This window comes from Callospermophilus lateralis, chromosome 7 (assembly GCF_048772815.1).
Source record: "Callospermophilus lateralis isolate mCalLat2 chromosome 7, mCalLat2.hap1, whole genome shotgun sequence".
NCBI lineage: Eukaryota > Metazoa > Chordata > Mammalia > Rodentia > Sciuridae > Callospermophilus > Callospermophilus lateralis.
Window position 1 is genome coordinate 141880154 of NC_135311.1, and position 16287 is coordinate 141896440.

Sequence of the window (16287 nt, forward strand, 5' to 3'; positions counted from 1 at the left end):
GCACTGGCTGCAGGGGAACGGGGATCAGTCCTCAGGGGCTGACTGTTCCTCTCCCAGGGTCCTTCCTTTAGGGGCCATGGGATTGGATGACCCGTGGCCGGGAAGAGCAGCTTGTACCCTGGCCCTGCGGCAGCCATGCTGTTTATACTGCAAGGCGTGCGCTCAGGCTCTGCTCCATGTCGTTTGCCGCTGGTGGGTTTGTGCGCAGGCGAGTGGTTTCATGTCGGGCCAAGGTGTTGTGCAAGGCGCTCCCAGCACCCCCGAGTGCAGTGCCTGGCGTGGACGTGTGCATCCAGGAAGTGGCCCCCGCCCTGTTTGTTTGTTGGGCCTGGGGCCTGGGCCAACTCTGCTTCCCATGCGCCAGCCCCAGTAAGGAGGTGGTCTGTCACTTGGAGGCGACAACTCAGGCTGCCTGGCCGCTCCCCGAGGCTCGAGGGCCCCAGCACAGTAGCTGTTGGCTGTCCTGGATGCCGTCCCTGTGGACCATGGGGGACTGGAGTGGGTGCTGTGCTGGGGCTGGGCCTCCCATCGTCCTTCCTTGGCTGCTCTTTCCTGTCTCTCAGTCTCTCTGTACCTGTCTCTCTGTCTGTCTCTCCGGCCCGGTTCCGTCACTGTGAGCACAAAGGCCTCTCAGCCACAGGATCTGGGGTGTGTGCCAAGCTCTGAGCCCCTGTGTTTCCTGGGGCTCCTACACCAAGCCATGACAAACCAGGTGGCTTAAAGCACCAGGAATTTGTCCTCTCGCTGTTCAGGAGGCCTGGAGTCCCCGGCCAGGTGTGGGCAGGGCTGGTTGCCCCTGGAGAGATGGAGGGGCCCCTGTCCTAGCCTCTTGCGGTTCTCGGGCTGCGGCTGCTGGATCACACCCTCTACTTCACACGGCTGCTCCCTGTGTGTTCGTAAGGACACCAGGAGGTTAGGGTCCATTCCAATCTAGTACGGCCTCATCTTAACTAAGTAAGGGTTAAGCAAAGACCTTATTTCTGAATCAAGCCCTGTTCCAGGTGGACGTGAGTTTGGGGAACACTGTTCAACCCAGTACCAGCAGCAAGAGGCGGCATTGGAGTGGACGGGGCAGATGGCCTGGGAGGGGCCTTGCTGACTGCAGCTCTAGGCTGTTTGGGTGGGGGAGGGCCAAGAGCAGGGTCACCCCTCAGGAAGGACGCCTGGTACCACCTTGGACCAGCCATCCAGCCCTGGGCCCCTTAGGCATGAAGCTTACTCCAAAAGCCATCCCCGCTAGGCTGGGCGCATCCACTCTGAATCGCCGTCCTCCCAGCCTGGCTCAGAGCTGAGACCGGGCCGTGGGCCAGGTGGGAACCTGACCCCAGCTTGGAGCAGGCCCACCGTGGGAGTTGGGGGGCCGGGCAGAGGGAGTGGGGTAGCCCGGGACAGGAAGAGTGCAGCCTGAGACTGCTGCTGGCTCCGCACGGCTCCTCCTGCACGCTGCACCCTGACCCGGCCGCAGGGGCACATGGGTGTAGGCAGCAGCCACCCCACCTGGGCCACGTGGGAGCCAGTCTCCGGGGTGTGGAGGGAGCCACGGTGTGCTGCTCTGCAGTGGCCAATGTGTCCTTCCTTCTGTTCCAGAACCGTCTACTACACAGGCTACAGGCAGGTGTATGCTGCGGAGGCCCGCACAGTGTTCCGGTGCTGCCCGGGATGGAGCCAGCAGCCGGGTCAGGAGGGCTGCCTCTCAGGTGAGTGCGCTTGTCCCTCTGCTCCTGCCGCCCAGCAGACACTGCAGAGGCCTGTCTGGCGGGTGCCCTCCCGGCTTTGGCCCTGGGGCTGCAGGCCGGGGTCTTCTGCACTGGGTACAACTCCCCACAGCACCAGGGTCACTGGTCCAGCAGCTCGACTTGCCAGGGGCTGTTAAAGGGAGGTGACAGAGAAAATCGGAGCAGCGACTCTCAGCACTGCAGCTGGCAGGAGCATGGCCAGGGAGGGCTGTGGCTGTGGCACAGGTGTGGGCAGCCCCGTGCGTCCAGCGTGGCTCAGGTGCTGTGCAGCCTCGGACATCAGGACGGGTGGCTGGGGCTGAGAGCAGGCTGGGCCCAGGATCGCGTCCTCTGAGACCCGCGGCTCTGAAGCCTGGTTTGTGAAAGGATGCGGCTTGTGGCTGTAGGACTGACCACAGGGACCATGTGGGAAGGGTTCCCGGCCTGCTGGCATGGGGTCAGGGGACAGGCAGGTGGGTGTGGGGCAGGTGCCCTGGCAGGTGAAGCTGACTGGGTGAGGAGTCAGCCACCCTCCTCTGGGAGGTTGTGGGGTGGCTGGGAGGTGAAGGTTCGCGGGCCGTGGCTCCTGGGTTTCTTGAGTCCCCTCCTGGGGACACAGCCACTGGTCCTGAGCCCAGCGCCAGCAGGATAAAGGGAAGGGAAGGGACGGGGTGTTTTCCAGGAGGGAAGTGAGTCACTGTCCAGGACATGAGCAAAGGAAGGAGGGAGCAGTGGCTGACTCCAGGGGACGGGACAGGGTGGGACACTGGCCAGCTCCCCCGAGCCAGGGGGCGGGGTCCCAGCCTGGGGGATAGTCGCGGGCACTTCTCTCTGGCTCTCTGATCACGCCGGACCGTCTCTGCCTGGAGGAACACAGGGGTCTGTTTAGAGGGGACAGACCTCAAAGCTGAAGGCCCCCGCTCTGCTCTGAGCCGGGCTCTTAGGCCAGAGGGGCACTGATGACGGCCCTGGGGCAGAGGCAGGGGTGGCAGAGGAAGCGGGGTGTGCAGGGCAGTGCTAGCCACTGGTGTCCCCTGGGCCCCCTGCTGGGTCAGGGGAAGGTTGCTTTTCACCTGTCTGGAGTGACCAACCAAGGTCAGGGGTGGAGGCAGAAGGGGCCAGGGCCAACCCCTACTGCAGGCCGGGCAGGTGCTGGCTTTCTGGGAAAGTGAGGCCATCCTGGGGTTGGTGTGGCAGGTCCTACTGACTGTGTCCCTCTCTCCTGTCCCTTTGTCTGGCATGAGCTCTGGGTGTGTCCCCAGGGTCCTGCTGGCCTGTCTGCACCAGCTGTGGAGCACTCTCCCCCACATGGGACCCTCAGGCTCCAGTGGGCGTGGTGCTGGCAGTGGCCACTGCTCAGGGACATCACCCCGTGCCCTCAGGGGAGGGGTCTCTGCAGATCCTCCCAGGCAGCTTGGCCGCAGCAGTGGAGGAGCTGGGCTGGGCAGTGGGGCAGCAGGTGGGTCTTGGCTGCTGGGCTGCGCTGCTGTCTCTTGTCACGTGGGACGTGACGCCGCGGGGTACCCACCTGGAGCTGGGCTCTCTAGTTGTTTGTTTTGAAGTTCATTTTTAGTGCAGGGTTGACTTATTTACGTGTTTCATTTTGTTTGTTTGAGTAATCCCAGGCCAGCCACGTGATCCAGCTTCTCCAACCTCTCCCCACTCACCCAGGGGTTGGGCCCCAGAGTGAGAGGCTGGGGAAGGGGAGCAGGAGGGTTCAGACGGCAGGGGGCTCGCTGGGCTAGTCCCCGCCCAGAGTTGGGGGGCTCCAGCACGTTCTGTGGTGACCTGTGTCCATTCCTTGTTTGTTCAATCACCTATTTACACGCTCACTCACTCACTCACCATCCACTCACTCACTCTCTCACTACACCCATTCACTCACTCACTAACTCATCTACTCACTCACTCACTCACTCACCCATTCACTCTCACCCACCCACTCACCCACTCACCCACTCACCCACTCATCCACCCACTCACTCACCCACCCACTCACCCGCTCACCCACTCGCTCACCTGCTCACCCGCTCACCCGCTCACTCGCCCCCTCACCCACTCACCCACCCACCCACCCACCCACTCACTCACTCACCCACCCACCCACCCACTCACTCACCCACTCACCCACCCACTCGCCCACTCACTCACCCACTCACCCACTCACTCACCCACTCACCCACTCACCCACTCACCCACTCACTCACTCATCCACCCACTCACTCACCCACCCACTCACCCACTCACCCACTCACTCACCCACCCACTCACCCACTCACCCACCCACTCGCCCACTCACTCACCCACTCACTCACCCACTCACCCACTCACCCACTCACCCACTCACTCACTCATCCACCCACTCACTCACCCACCCACTCACCCACTCACCCACCCACACACCCACCCAGTCACCCTCTCACTCACCCACCCACCCACTCACCCACTCACCCACTCACTCACCCACTCACCCACCCAGTCACCCTCTCACCCACCCACCCACTCACTCACTCACTCACCCACTCACCCACTCACCCACTCACTCACCCATCCACCCACTCACCCACTCACCCACCCACTCACCCACTCACCCACCCGCCCACTCGCCCACTTACCCACTCGCCCACTCTCCCACTCACTCGCCCACCCACCCACCCACTCGCCCACCCACCCACTCACCCACTCACTCACTCACCCTCTCACCCACTCACCCACTCACTCACCCACCCACTCACTCACTCACCCACTCACTCACCCACTCACCCACTCACTCACTCACCCACTCACTCACTCATCCACCCACTCACTCACCCACCCACTCACCCACTCACTCACCCTCTCACCCACTCACCCACTCACTCACCCACCCACTCACTCACTCACCCACCACACTCACCCACTCACCCACCCACTCACCCACCCACTCACCCACTCACCCACCCACTCACCCACCCACTCACCCACTCACCCACCCACTCACCCACTCACCCACTCACCCACTCACTCACTCATCCACCCACTCACTCACCCACCCACTCACCCACTCACCCACCCACACACCCACCCAGTCACCCTCTCACTCACCCACCCACCCACTCACCCACTCACCCACTCACTCACCCACTCACCCACCCAGTCACCCTCTCACCCACCCACCCACCCACTCACCCACTCACTCACTCACCCACTCACCCACTCACCCACTCACTCACCCATCCACCCACTCACCCACTCACCCACCCACTCACCCACTCACCCACCCGCCCACTCGCCCACTCACCCACTCACTCACCCACCCAGCCACTCACCCACTCACCCACCCACACACCCACCCAGTCACCCTCTCACTCACCCACCCACCCACTCACCCACTCACCCACTCACTCACCCACTCACCCACCCAGTCACCCTCTCACCCACCCACCCACTCACTCACTCACCCTCTCACCCACTCACTCACTCACTCACCCATCCACCCACTCACCCACTCACCCACCCACTCACCCACTCACCCACCCGCCCACTCGCCCACTTACCCACCCACCCAGTCACCCTCTCACTCGCCCACCCACCCACTCACCCACTCGCCCACCCACCCACTCACTCACCCACTCACCCACCCAGTCACCCTCTCACCCACCCACCCACCCACCCACCCACTCGCCCACTCACCCCTCACTCACCCACCCACCCACTCACCCATCCGCCCACTCACTCACTTACCCACTCACCCACTCACCCACCCACTCACCCACTCACCCACTCACCCACCCGCCCACTCGCCCACTTACCCACTCACTCACTCTCCCACCCACTCGCCCACTCACCCACTTGCCCACCCACCCACTCACCCACTCGCCCACTTACCCACTTGCCCACTCTCCCACTCACTCGCCCACCCACCCACCCACTCGCCCACCCACCCACTCTCTGGTTCCCTCGGTTTCCCCTGCTTCCCTCACGTGTTGTGGAGTCATGAGGACCTGGCAGGGCAGCACCTGCCCATGGTGAGTCCACAGTCTGGTGGGTGGCAGACCCAAGCAGGTGCCTATCCTGTGGCCAGGGAGTGACCCAGGCTGATGAGGCCAGTTGGGCTGGGGGAGTATCTGGGGATGGCACAAATGTCCAGATGCCAGCTGGGAGCCCCAGACAGTCAGAGAGGTGAGTGCTGAGTTGGGTCAGCAGATGGACCTGTGGGAGGCTGGTTGGACGGCTGGGGTTTCGGAGCTCTGTGAGCTGTGGGGCCTCCAGTGCAGCTGTCAAAAAGACTGCAAAGGGCCTTTCAAACTGCCCCTGCCTGGGCAGTGGGCTTCCTGCCATGAACTGCAGGCCTGTGGTCACTGCTCTGCCCTCTCTCCAGGTCCTGCTTGTGAAGTGTCTGGGCCAGGCAGGGCTGGGGGCTTCTCTGGGTCCCACAGGAGAGCCATGGCAGGGCTATGACCCTGGCCTGGCCCAGGCAAGAGCACGGGGCAAGCGTCCATTGCTGAGCTGGGCACCCCCCTATGTGAGGAAAGCAGTGCAGAGAGGAGACCACAGCTGGGTCCTGGGCTTGGCACTGAGATTGGGCTTGTGACATGGGTGTGACAACACCCAACTCAGGCACGGGCTGAATGGCAGCCACGTGGAGCTTTCCTGTGGTGCTGGTGCCTGGTACCCACTGAAGCAGCTCTGCACAAGGAGGTCTGGCCCCCGCCAGCAGGGCTGCAGGACAACTGTTAGGGGTGGGGGACCCCTGGCTGCAGGGTCCCTTGGCTGAGGGCTCTGTGGGCAGGATTTGTGAGGAGCTGTGCCCTCCACGGCCAGGTGTGGGGTTGCCACCATGCCGCTCACTGCTGGGTGGCTTGGGGGTATTTCCTCGCTCTGGCCCCGAGGGCTTGGCCAAGCTCAGAGCCCGCGGGGTCTCCCCAGCAGCTCTGGGGGAACTGCTAGGTGGGCGGAGCCTCTGAGGGGCCAGAGCCCCTGGGAAGCCCTGCTCCAGCTCTGGAGTGTCCCCCCTGAGGGCCTCGTGCACGGAGGACGGGGCAGGTGGGGCTCAGACCAAGGGACTCCGTCTTGGGGGGAAGTCTTGGGGTCCCAGCAGTGCTTGGAGCCCGTGGTCCTGTGGGGGCTCGAGTTCCCTGGCGTCAGGTGACAGTGTAAGTGACTGCCCCTGGTCCCCTCCCGGTTCCCATGCCACGGAGCTCCCCAGCACCCTCGGCCTGCAGGAGAGGCACCTGGGCCTCTCCTCATTTCTGTCACCCCTGCAGACCCTGCCAGCAGGGGAAGGGCAGGGTACCCCGAGCTGCTGACACCCCGCCTCACAGCCATTGTGAAATTTCCTTGCCGGTGTGACCTGGAAACTGGCTGGAGGACGCGTCAGGCCAGAGGGTGGGCGTGGGAGCCACGTGTTGTGTAGGAGAGCAAGGAGAGTATGACGGGACCCTAGCCCGGAGAGAATGGCAGGAAGCCGCTAATCGCCAGCAGTTTCTCCCAGACCAGTTCCAGCACTGGTGTCGGAGGTGACCAGAGAGAGAAGTGGGGGGTGGGGTATTGGGTGTGGGCTCCACGTTGGGGCTTCCTGAGAGCCCCGTGGCAGCAGGCGTGTGCCACCGCGGGGGCGAGTCCTTTCTGCTCAGAGGTCCTCTGGCCCCCACCCTCATCCAGTCGGGTGACATGGTTTGCATAGCCCCCCCCCCCCCATGTTCCAGCTGTTGCCACCTGGGTCCTGGCAGGACCCTCCACCTGGGCGGCCTCCCTGAAGACGGGGAATGGGCAGCGTGGCCGCCCAGGTGCCTGGCAGGGAGCAGCCGATTCCCCAGTCCCTCTGCGCCGCCGACCCTGAGCTGGACACACAGGGATGGGGAACCGGAAAGACCTACGGCCCCTCTACCTCCCTTCCTGGGCTGGACTCAGCCCTGCAGCGAGGTCCACTGAGGAGGCCCGGAGGTGGAGCCTGCGGAGGGCTTCAGGACTGGTGTGGAGAGGCCGTGAGGGGAGTCCTGTCCTGTGCGCTGTTCAAGGAGCAGAGTTAAGTCATTTTGCAGGACTTCTCAGGTCCTTGATGTGCCAACACTCACTGTGGCGTCCTGAGACAGACTAGCTAGTGTATCCCCCAAACCCCGGGGCCTTCTCAAAAAGGAAGACGCGGAAGCAACCAATCAAAGCAGGGGAGCGCGCCCCTCACGTGTGGTGAGAAACACGGGGAGGCGAGGCCCTGGGCCGAGGTCGGGCGGTGCCAGGCCTGGGGGGGTAGTTCCCTGCCGCAGGTAAGAGCCCCAGGAAAGCCCTGAGGAGGCGAGCATGGGCGCGAGCTGGGGAGGAGGTCCTGGCAGGGAACGGAAGGTGAGAGACAGGAGTTGGGCAGAGGCAGCCGGGCAGGAGGGTGTGGTAAGGCCAGGGTGGAGGACGGTTCCCTGTGGCCACCTCAGCAGTGACCACAAGCTGGGCCCTTGCAGTGCTGGCCGCAGAAGCCTGAAGTCAAGGCCTGCAGGCCGTGCTCCCGCAGAGGCTGTAGGGGACCGTCTTCCTGTGTCCCCAGCTCCCAGGCTCTCTGGCCCTCCTGGCTCCCTCTGCCCCTGCCTTTGGTGGCCTTCTACTCTGGGTGTCCTCTTTTTGTTTATGTAAGGACACTTATTGGATTCAGGGTCCACCCTAACCTGACATGTCCTCTTCTCCATCTTGATGTCAATCTCATCTACAAAAGCCCCATTTTCAAGCGAGGTCCTAGCCTAGTGTCCCAGGCAGGTAGGCATCTCTGCAGGACACAACCCACCGGGGCGCAGTGCCCGAGTCCTCATGAGAACTGTCCAGAGCTTGGGTGGAGGGACCTGCTGAGAGGGGATGGCTTGACCCAGTTGGCTGGGAGTGGGGGAGGGCGTGTTCCTGGATCTGCCGACGGAGTGGCATGGACTCTGGGAGTGTCTCTACCTCTGAGAAGGCTGCGTCTTGGTGCCCGGTCCCCTGTATGTGCTCAGCATGGTGACTTGGGCCAGCCTGGCCTTCAGCTCTGTGGTCAGGAGACCATAGCTGGGAAGGACACTGTAGTGTCACTGCCCCGATCTCCTCATGGCTGGTCCTGGTCTTGGTGCTTGAGGGCTGCTGGGCTGTCCAGGAAGAGGCCACACCTTCTTTGAAAAATTTGTCACCTGCAAGGCCTTCTCATCCACAGAGCAGAATAGGAAGGCCGTCATTGAGGGACCCAGGAGGGGACCTTGCCCACAGGTGCCTGGGACCTTGCCCACAGGTGGGTTGACAAGAGGGATGAGAGCCATGGTTGCTGGATGCTGACCTGGAAGGGGCCCAGCACCCAGCAGCCTGTAGTGCAGCTGTCAGTCCACCAGGCAGGTGGGCCCTGCAGGTCTTCCTCCTCTCCTGGGACACCCAGGGCCTGGCAGCCGCACCCTCCACTGTGTCCCGTTGGGCCTGGTTGGCCGGCTGCTGGAGGGGCTGCAGGAAGGCCCAGGAGGGCCCGGCTGCCCTCTGCTTTCCTGCCCCTGTCCTTGGCTTTTCCTCTTCCGATCTGGCCACACGTCCGTCAGCCCGATCCCAGGTCCTGGGCCTCCCTTCCTCCATGCGGACACAGTGCAGGGTCCACAAGCCCAGAGGGCCCTGTGTTGCACGGTGACCTCTGCTCTCGTCACTGTCCCCAGCAGCCCCCGCGTCTCCCAGCTGCAGGTTTTAGCCTGGCTCTGCGGGCCTGAGCCTGGCAGCTTGCTCTCTCCTGTCCCTGACCCTGCCATCCACCTGCGAGCTCGTGCCACACACTGCCTCGCACTGACCTGTGCACACTGTACTCACACACGTATGCACACGTTTAAGCTAAGATGCTCCTGCCATTGCACGCCCACTCAAACGTGCTCACGGTTCTGCACAGACGCGCTCAGCCACAGGCTCACACTCCTGTGTTCACTCATCCGTAGAGGCACAGGGTCTGCACACTCACAGTCACACTCAGCCCACGCGTTCCCACACCCACAGACAGTCCTGTGCGCTCACCCACCCAGAGCTTCTCCTTTCCAACCCCAGCCCTGCAGCTGGGACCTGTCCAGAGCCATCTGTCCAGGGCACGCTCGGGGCAGTGGCCTTATCACCTCCTTAGCACTTCCTGGTGCTTGGGGTCTACCCAGAATTCTGTGCTGTTGCCATCTCAGGTACAGTCCTGGGGACTTACTTGGTGGCCTCAGTGGGCATGGGGGGCTGTCACTTGTCTGTCTAGCCAGGCGGCTTGTCTTTGCAGGCTGGTGGCACCCAGGGCCAGTGCTCGAAGGCCAGTGCTCTCCTCTGAGCTCACCTCCAGCCCTGACCAGGTGTTGATTATGTTGGGTTTTGGTCACCGGAGGCTCTGGGGTCGCAGTGACAGGGACAGCTTGCCCGGGGCTGCAGTGGGGAGCACAGGATATGGGAGAGAAGATGACAGTGGCCTTGGATGCAGGGTGATCCTGAGTGCCACAGGGGCCTTCTTTCTGGAAGGTTCTGGGTGTGCAGTCTCTGCTTTCTAAACTGGCTGTGAGGAGCCCAGAGGCATGGGGACTCGGGGCGTCTTCCTCGGCTCCCAGGAAGGTGTGCGAGGCCTCCTGAGCTGCGTTGCCCTGAGCCCGCCAGGTCCGCGCCCCTGGTGGAGCCTGGTTCTCACCTCCCAGGCTGGTCTCGGCCTTCACGCCCCAGTGTTGTGCCGCCATCCCTGTGCCTTCCCTGTGTGGCTGGCGGGCGGGGTCTGGGCAGGTGGAGCCTGGTCAGTCTAGCTCTAACCTCTGCTGGTGGTTGGAGGGACCCTGGAGGAAGATGCACCTGCTGGGCTCTTGCCCTGCTCAGAACGCCCTGGGGCACAGCGAGACCCCCCCCCAGCTCCTCCTTGGCTGGCGCGGGCAGCGCCCCTCAAGCTGGTGGGAGCAGCAGGCGGGAGCTGGGGCCGGTCGTCGTCACTGCCTGCTGAAGTGGGCCCTCTGTGTCCACAGGACACAGATCCAGTCCTGGGGCTGGCAGCGGTGTCCCTGGGTCCTGCCTCGCTCTGGCCCCTTCTCCCAGCCCCTGTGAAGTGGGCCTTCCTGTCCCACCAAGGGGCCCTTGGAAAGCTGGCTTTGGTGTGGGCATCAGAGCTCACTCCTGACACAGGCCGTGCTGGGCAATGGGTCCCTCCTGGTTCAGCCGGGTCTGTAAGTCACCCTGCATCAGTGCCACCTGTTGCCATCCAGGACCCCACACCTCTGTCTACCCATAGGTGACTCCGCTTTCATCAGAGCCGCCTGTGGGGTCCCCGGTGGTCACCCTAGCCAAAGTGTGGGCTCACCAGACGCATGTGGGCCAGGCCTGGCTGGAGCAATACCGGGCCATCTCCTTTACATTGTCATTTTTCAGAAGGGTAAACTGAGGCTTGCAGAGGTGAAAACACGGGTGACAGAGTATCAGGGCTGGGACCTGAGCAGGTCTTGGACCCTAAGCTGACCTGGACCGCCCAGGCACTGGCCCAGGTTCAGGGACCGTGGGGAATTGAGGGAGGCGCTGGAGATGAGTGGACAGTTGGTCACTGGAGGAAGTCCCCCTGCCGTGCATGTCCTCCCCCCGGCCTTAGCCTTCCCTCCACCTGCCCGGCCCTCAGGGGACAGGGCCCCTTGGTAGCTGCAGGACCCGTGGTGCTGTGGGCCCAGGTCCCCTCTGCCTGGCCTTGCATTTCAGACAGCTTCTCCCGGGGCCCCTGAGGTCCAGTGGGAGCAGCTCCTCCAAGCCAGCAGTCACAAGGGAAGGTCCCCAGCCACCACCTGGCATTCACGGGATTCATGGGTGTTCCAGAAACCGGCACGTCAGGAGTGAAGCAGGTCCTCGCTCCGCAGCCTCTGGGGCTGGGCCTCCTGGTCCAGGGTTCCTTTGCTGCTGCGGTGCCTATTCTCTGCCCCGCGTGTTCCACCCCGAGCTCACGGAGCAGGCCACACTTCCCGCCTGCACTGAGGTCCGAGGCCGGAGCAGTCCCTCGGGTGTGCTCCAGGCATCACGTTCCTCCTGAGGGGCAGCTGCTGTCCCTGTGCTGTCCAGTGTGATGGGAACTTTGAGGACACAGAGCGGGCACAGACCCCCTTAGGGGGGCCTGAGAAGAGGGAGGTGCGACCCAGCCTGCGGGGACAGGATGCCCCACCTTGGAAGTGAATGCCCAGCCTGGGAGGGAAAGGGGCCTGATGGCCAGTTGACCTCTTTGCCCCCACCTCTGTCCCTTGGTCAGAACTGGACACAGGCAGGGCACTGAGCCCAGGATGAGCATAGACAGGGCAGAGCCCCAGGGTTGGGCCCCGGAACTGCACCTGCTTCCTGCCAAGGGTGGCCATCTTGGCTGCTGGGCTCTGTGGTCTCTGGGCAGTGGAGGCCCTCCTGGGGAAGAGCAGGCATGGATGGCCTTTCTCCAGGTCACAGAGCCTTGGGCACTGATGCTTTCCTGCCACATGGGCCCTGGCGCCCCAGCACCCTGTCCCCATGTGTGTTGGGGTCACTGTGGGCTTCTTCCCATGTCCCAGTTCCCCTGTGGGCCCCCCTGTCCCCCTTGGACACGGCCTTAGGCTGCAGGCCTTGGACTGGAGGGAGGAGGAGGCCAGGTGGGTGTGGAAGGCTGGGCCTTGAGGGGCCTGGGGAGGGAGGGTCCTTTGGGACCTTTCTGTGGTGGAGGGTGGTTATGGACTGGGGGAGGGGTCTCCACCCAGTGGCAACCCAGGTGGTCCTCCTGACCCAGCACTTCAGTTGAAGAGGCTTGGGTCTGGGCATTGGCCTGGGCCCTGCTCACACCTTGCTGTGTGTCCTGGGGCCACATACTGAATGGCTCTGAGCCTCTGTCTCCTCATTAGACAGTGCCTGGTCCCGAGGGCTGCCTGGACCGTGTGCCTGACCTGCTGGGGTGGGAGCAAGGGGATGGGGCAGGGGAGACGTGTGGACAGCTGCTCATTTCCCTGGCCGGCTCTGCTGTGCTCCGGGTGTGCTGGGGTGCTCCCCTGGCTGCAGGAGGGCCCTCCTCTGTAGAGTGCGTCCCTCCTCACTCCCGGCAGGAGGCCCCAGGGGTGAGGGTGTTCACTCACCATTTGGAGTGTCCACTTGCCCAGCGAGCATCCCATGGGGGTGGGGGCACAGCCTTTCCACCCCACCCTGCACTCTGGAGTGTGGGGATATCCAAAGAGGGTCCCTCCTTGGGATGGGGCCAGCTCTGGGGTAGCGGCTATGTGTGACCCAAGACAGTGGGCTGGGGCTAGTGACCCTAGGCTGGGCCAGGGCTGCAGCCTGTGGCCGTCGCAGGCTCAGGGGGGTGTGGAGGAGGCTTTCCTCTCTGTCCGGGCTCCAGGCCTTGCCCCCTCCCCATCTCCCTGCAGGGCAGGGCGGGAATGGAGCCCAGTCTCTCGGAAGCAGAGGACAGAATTGGAGCCGGAGGGGGACTTCCCGGGGAGGGGTCCTCTGGGACTGTGTGCTGGCCGGTCCCTGGGGCTGCCCCACCCTCATGGTCTCTTGTCCTCTCTGCAGCTGAATGCACTTCTGGGCTCTGTTTTAATGGTGGCCGCTGTGTGCCAGGCTCAGCTCAACTATGCCACTGTCCCCGAGGCTTCCAGGGTCCCCGCTGTCAGTACGGTGAGTGGAGTGCCTTCTCGCACCTGCGGCCAGCTGGTGGGTGGAGGGGTGGGAAGTTGGGGACTGGACAGGTGGGCATTCTCCTGGGGTCCTCTGCTGATCCCCTCTCCTGGCTCTCTGCAGCCTGACTGGGGAAGGTGGGAGGAGGAGCGGCCCCCAGCAGATACCTCTGCACCACCTGGTCTCGGAGCCCACCCTGTCCAGCCACGTGACAAGAATGCAGGGCCCAGAGAAGGGTGGCGAGTAGTGGGGACGGGGCCCGGCCTGGGTGGCACCGCCCCCCACCAGAGCCCTCACTGTCGTACTGTTGAAAGATGGGGATGCCTGTTCCCAGCCAAGGTGAGATGACGGGTGAATGGACCGCGGCATGCCACTGACCGCAAGCCCAGACAGACCATGAAAACCGGGCTGCAGCACAGGTGCCCGTGGTCAGGGAGTGCTGGTGGTGAAAGCAGGGGCAAGGGCTGCAAGCAGGCCGCAGGGCGACGGACCTTCTAAAGAGAAGTCCTGCAGGGCCTGGTCGGAAAGTGTCAGAAGAGCCTCCGCCAACAGGCGTCCCAGGCCCCTTGGGCCACTGAAGCGTGGCTCTGCTCTGCCTCAGCCTCCTGCTCTGCCAACTCTCTGCCCCCCAGCTCCGCAGGCCTGGAGCCTGGACCTGCCGGCTCCCGTGTGCTGGGCTGCTTTCTGGGTGGGCACGCGGGTCCTTCCCGCTGCATGCCAGGGCACAGTGTGAGGAGGCTCAACTGCTCGCCCCAGGATTCCCCTCTGGAGGAAAGTCCTGGGAAGCTGGAAGGAAATCAGAGGTCCCCATGTTGGTGAAGGTGACCTCACTCACTCCCTTTGTGTGACACTCCTGATGACCTCCTCTGAGTATCTGGCCCAGGACAGGGTTCTGGAGAGGTCCTGGGGCACTTAGCACTGTGGGAAGCCTGGGGTCTGGGGCCTCTGCTGCTGCTCCTGGGCTCTGGGCAGCAGGTGGCTCTTCTCTGTGGTTGAAAGGCTCTAAGTGCTGCGGGGGGGGGGGGGTCCCCTGGCTCGTTGCTGCCGGAGGCCTCAGCTTCCTGGCCTTGGCCAGTCCCTCTGTGGGCAGGTCCCAGGTGCCACCCCTGCCCAGTGGCAGGCAGGGTGCAGCAGGACCAGGGACTCGGAGCCCACCTCACTCCTGGGAGTCCTGCCTGTGGCCCGGGTGGTGCAGGCCCCTCGGGCCTTTCTGCTCCTCTGTCCAGTTGTCTCTTTGGGGTGCGTGCTCTTGCCTCCAGCTTTGGGGAAACACCAGGGCTGTCGGGCTGGAGAGGGGTGGGGCTGGGGGTTGGCGGGGGCTACCCCTGGGAGCTGCCTTGGGGGTGCAGGGCAGGGTTGTGGGCAGAAGGCGAGGTGGTGACCTGGCGGTTTGATCTGCCCTGGTCATGTCCTCTGGGAGGGGTGAGGGCCCCTGACCTTTCCCTCAGGGCTGCTTTCCACCATCCCCAGCCCCCTCCTCTCCTCTGCCCAGCTCTGAGCCCTGCTGGCCAGGGCTTCCTTCACCCTGAGCAGCCTCCCCGTCCCAGAGACGCTGACATGTGGCCTCCTGGGTACCAGAGGGTACCAGGGCTCGCAGCGGCTCTTTGTTTAGGCACCTGGTGGGGGGACTTGGCGTCTACTGAGGGCTCAGCGTCCTGTGGGGAGCGGCCTGGGCGTCCAGCAGGAGGATCTGTGTGGCCTGGGGTCAGGACAGCCCCTCTGAGCGGGCACAGAGGTCGCATTCGGGGGTGGGGCTGAGTGTCGCAGACTCAGGGTCCCTGAACTTGGTGCCTGCTCCTGGTCGCAGGGTGGTTGCTGCTGGGGAGGGAAGCCCTGTGGCTCTGACGCCTGCCTGGCTCTCTCCAGCTCTGTCACCTGGCTTCGTCCATTTCCTGGGAGAACACACTGAGGTAAGGGAGGCCACTCTTCCTGAGCAGAGAGCCGGGGCCCAAGAGAGGCCTGCTTGGAACCTTCCAGCGGGGGCTGAGCCTTGGTCAGGGTGGGGCCCCTGAGATCTGGAGATTTGGAGGTGAGAGGGGCAGGGCATCTGCACCAGGAGGACCCATGACCACTGTGGCCCTCTGAGGTGGGCTTCCCAGGAGAGTGGCCACAGAGGGGGCAGAGCAGTGGGAGAGTGGCCGCCCTCTCTCTTAGGAAAAGGGGTGGGGTATGCAGGGCTGGGCTTGTGGGGCTGATCCAGGGGCGCCGGGGCACCCAAACCTCCCACCCAAACCTCCCACCGTTCCCGCCACGCTCCCCAGCGGGGGCTTGGGCACCGCAGACCTGGGCTCAGGCCCAGTTGGGAGTATTTAACTAACCCCACAATTATAATTGGTTCCAGTTTTGAAAGTAAAAGCCATGTTTTTCTGGTTCCCCCAAATTCTTTCATTTGGACCAAAGAGTGGGGGAGGGAGGAGGGGTCTCAGTTGGTGACTGTGGGGAGTAGGCAGGGAGGGAGCCCCGGCGCGCCCCCCCCCCCCCAGCTCAGGGCCCTCCTTCTCCCCACCCAAGTCAGGACCCACCCACTGCCCGGAGGCCTCTGGAGCACAAAGCAGAGCCTGTGCCGGGTGGTCAGATGCCGGGCACGGCCTGCAGCAGAGCTCCCCCCAGGAGGAGGTGGAGGGACCGCCCCGGGCATGGCCTGCAGCTCAATTGTCCAGGACTAGCTCTGGTGCCTTGGTGACAGGGTGGCCTACTCAGCCTCTGGGGCCCTGGGCCCCCTGTTTTGCGGCAGGAGGTGCGCCGGTGGAGATGAGCCCAGTGCTGGCCTGTTGGAAGGGTCAGGAAGGGGTCTGTGGTTCTGACCGTGATGAGGAAGTTCTAGATGGGCCACCGAGGTGGACACAGGGCTGAGCTGGTTCTTGGGATGACCACACACGGGACCCTGCACCTGGGTGAGGCACAGCTCCCTGTGGCCTCTCTGCAGGACAGCCAGCCTGTACTCCGCAGGTTAGCATCTTGAGTGTCAAACTGGGCACCCTGCCCCTCATAGGCCTCCAGG

General features: G+C 63.8%; 1 protein-coding gene across 1 annotated transcript in view; it reads left to right on the forward strand.

Moving 5' to 3' along the window:
* The window catches only part of Megf6 (multiple EGF like domains 6), a 97080-nt gene that overhangs the window by 10174 nt on the left and 70619 nt on the right, over positions 1-16287 (forward strand). Inside the window, exon 3 of the mRNA XM_076862675.2 lies at positions 1588-1697. Within this exon, the coding sequence (XP_076718790.2) occupies positions 1588-1697 (110 nt within the window). The remainder of the gene's footprint in view (positions 1-1587; positions 1698-16287) is intronic.